The following is a 2,157-nucleotide window of genomic DNA, read 5'->3' as shown; positions in this document are numbered from 1 at the left end:
AAGTACGAGGATACTTTATGATCAAAAAGTTCGAAGAATTACGAAATGTTTCTGGGTTGTCCGAGAATCAAACCCATAACCTTTAGCATGAACTGCATCGGCTATATGGGCCTTCTTGTAGAAATTGTTCAATAACTTCAAGGTGTCATGACAAGCCGTATTAAACAGCTGTCGCACATTTTTTCCGGCCAATTTACTTGCTTTGCAGATCACATAGACATCATTTAGCATGATTTCCAACTGTGTTGCATGTGGTTTATGTAGTACTTTCTTTTTAAGAAAAAAAAATGCCTCCAAAAGCATTGAAGAGAGGATGATTTTTTGAAAACAGTCGTTAAACCAACACACTAATTACTTTTACATAATTTATTGTCTCCCCATTATTTATAGAATATTGATTGAATTTAGAAAACCAAAATATAATCTACCCCAAGGGGCAATACATGGCTCGAATCAGCTGGACATCGGTGCTCGTCAAGCCAAAATTGTTTCCAAAATCGGTGAACCACAGCTTCTTCGGGGACATCACAGGCGTCGCGGGATTCGCAGCTCCGGCATACCGAGAGTAGTGCATCACCGAGTTGTAATTGTACGGGGTAGAATACGTCGACACGTACTGAGGCGGCGTTATTTGAAAGTTTGAATTGTAGAAATCATCTGTTTGATACTGCGGTTGTAGGGCTGAACGGTTGATGGTAATGTAGCTGTCACGATCTGCTCGTGTAAACTCGTGGAATGCTCCCAAAGAGTGCATTAGCTCGTGCACTGGGGTTCCGATGAAAGTGGTACATCCTGGCGACTGCAGATTGACCTGATGGTAGCTGTTGTCGGCGTTGAATCCAACGTACGAGTGGCATCCAGTTTGATTGTTCCAGATTGATACGTAGTACGTTTCATTGGTTCGAGGTACGAAGCGTATACAGGTCAGCAGTGTGTATTGATCTATGGCGCTTTGAATGGTCTGCAAATCTGATGTGGCTAAAATATTCAGACGATGTGTAAGATTTAAATGAAAACTGTTAAGATGAATAGTTACAAAAATTTGACGCCATTATCTTGTAGGGCACGACTCCCTTGGGCCATCTCATTTCGTTGAATATGAGCCCAGAACGGCCAGGTGTCATGATAATATCCCCTTGGTAGTAGTGTCCTAAACCATGTTCCATTGGGTAAACTTGACCGCGTTCATGATTATTACCAGCTTGAAAAGCTCGCCTCAACTTTTTCCCTATATTAGATGAGCAATGTGATGAAATAAAATATTTTTCGATTCCGGGAAAATTCTTACCTACCAACTTCATGCTGAGGCCGATACATGCAGTAAATGAATTGCATGTGCAATAAGCAGCAAAGTAATACGATTGCATTCGCGCACTCCATCACTGAACTAGAGAATGCTACACTTGGTCATGTCATTCTACTTATATACATTAGCAAAATGCAACAGCAACCGATAGTAAATTTCGGCGGTTATAAATTACCCTTGTTGGTTATCTCTTTTTCAGTGGCTCTCATAAATAAACTTGGACTTGGAAGCAAACTCGTTTAAAAGCGAGTTAGGAAAGAACTGCAAACGTGTTTTGGTTTTTATGAAACAATCAATTAACGATTTTTTTTCCTGATTGTTTGTAAATGGATGTATAGGGATCTACACCTTTCTTAGGTATCCATTTCCCATCCATCACCGTCGTGGCCAGGATAGCTACCGACCGTTGGAGGATTGCGCCAGAGATTACCCCCAAATCTTGTGCTTTAGTAACGGACGGGATGGCAGCAACTCTCATAACAGCGATCTAGGAGTGTAGCACCTACGAATTTGTGAGACTTGCTTAATGGTAATACTAATGTTATAACTAACATTTTCCACATCTTTCATTAAAACTCTTTGAAGCCAGATTTTTTCCAAGCGTTATAATAGAGTTTTCTCTGCGTTTTTCTGTAGTTTTTGGAGCAAGTAGAATATGATACAGATTTAAAGCTACGCAATGTAATCTATCATGTCCAGTAAGTCTTCTAAATGTTCAATGGATATCATGAGATTAGTTGGGGTCATCCAAACTATTATGTCGGGTTAATCTAAGTAGCGGGAAAGAATTTTGCAACAAATGTTAACTGGAAGTTCTTGGTTGTAGAGTTTAGTAATCCTGAAATATCTCA

At 39.9% G+C, this 2,157-nt stretch overlaps 1 protein-coding gene across 1 annotated transcript; it reads right to left on the bottom strand.

Annotated features, from left to right (window-relative positions):
• Window positions 1-424: 424 nt before the first annotated feature.
• Window positions 425-1,317, bottom strand: LOC109407301 (astacin-like). Its single transcript, XM_029858655.2, has 2 exons — window positions 1,293-1,317; window positions 425-978 (listed from the first exon to the last, which is right to left on the bottom strand). Exons 1-2 carry the CDS (start codon window positions 1,315-1,317, stop codon window positions 425-427), a joined length of 579 nt encoding a protein of 192 aa, XP_029714515.2.
• Between the last annotated feature and the right edge of the window lie 840 nt (window positions 1,318-2,157).

This window comes from Aedes albopictus, chromosome 2 (genome assembly GCF_035046485.1).
Source record: "Aedes albopictus strain Foshan chromosome 2, AalbF5, whole genome shotgun sequence".
In the NCBI taxonomy this organism is placed as follows: domain Eukaryota; kingdom Metazoa; phylum Arthropoda; class Insecta; order Diptera; family Culicidae; genus Aedes; species Aedes albopictus.
This window is presented reverse-complemented; position numbering and strand designations above follow the sequence as displayed.

Bases quoted from the DNA above. Each gene is read 5' to 3' on its own strand.
- LOC109407301 (XM_029858655.2), bottom strand. From the start codon at position 1,317: ATGTATCGGCCTCAGCATGAAGTTG. The intron at 979-1,292 runs GTAGGTAAGAAT...TGAATATTTTAG, and splicing joins TCGGCCTCAGCATGAAGTTG to CCACATCAGATTTGCAGACC.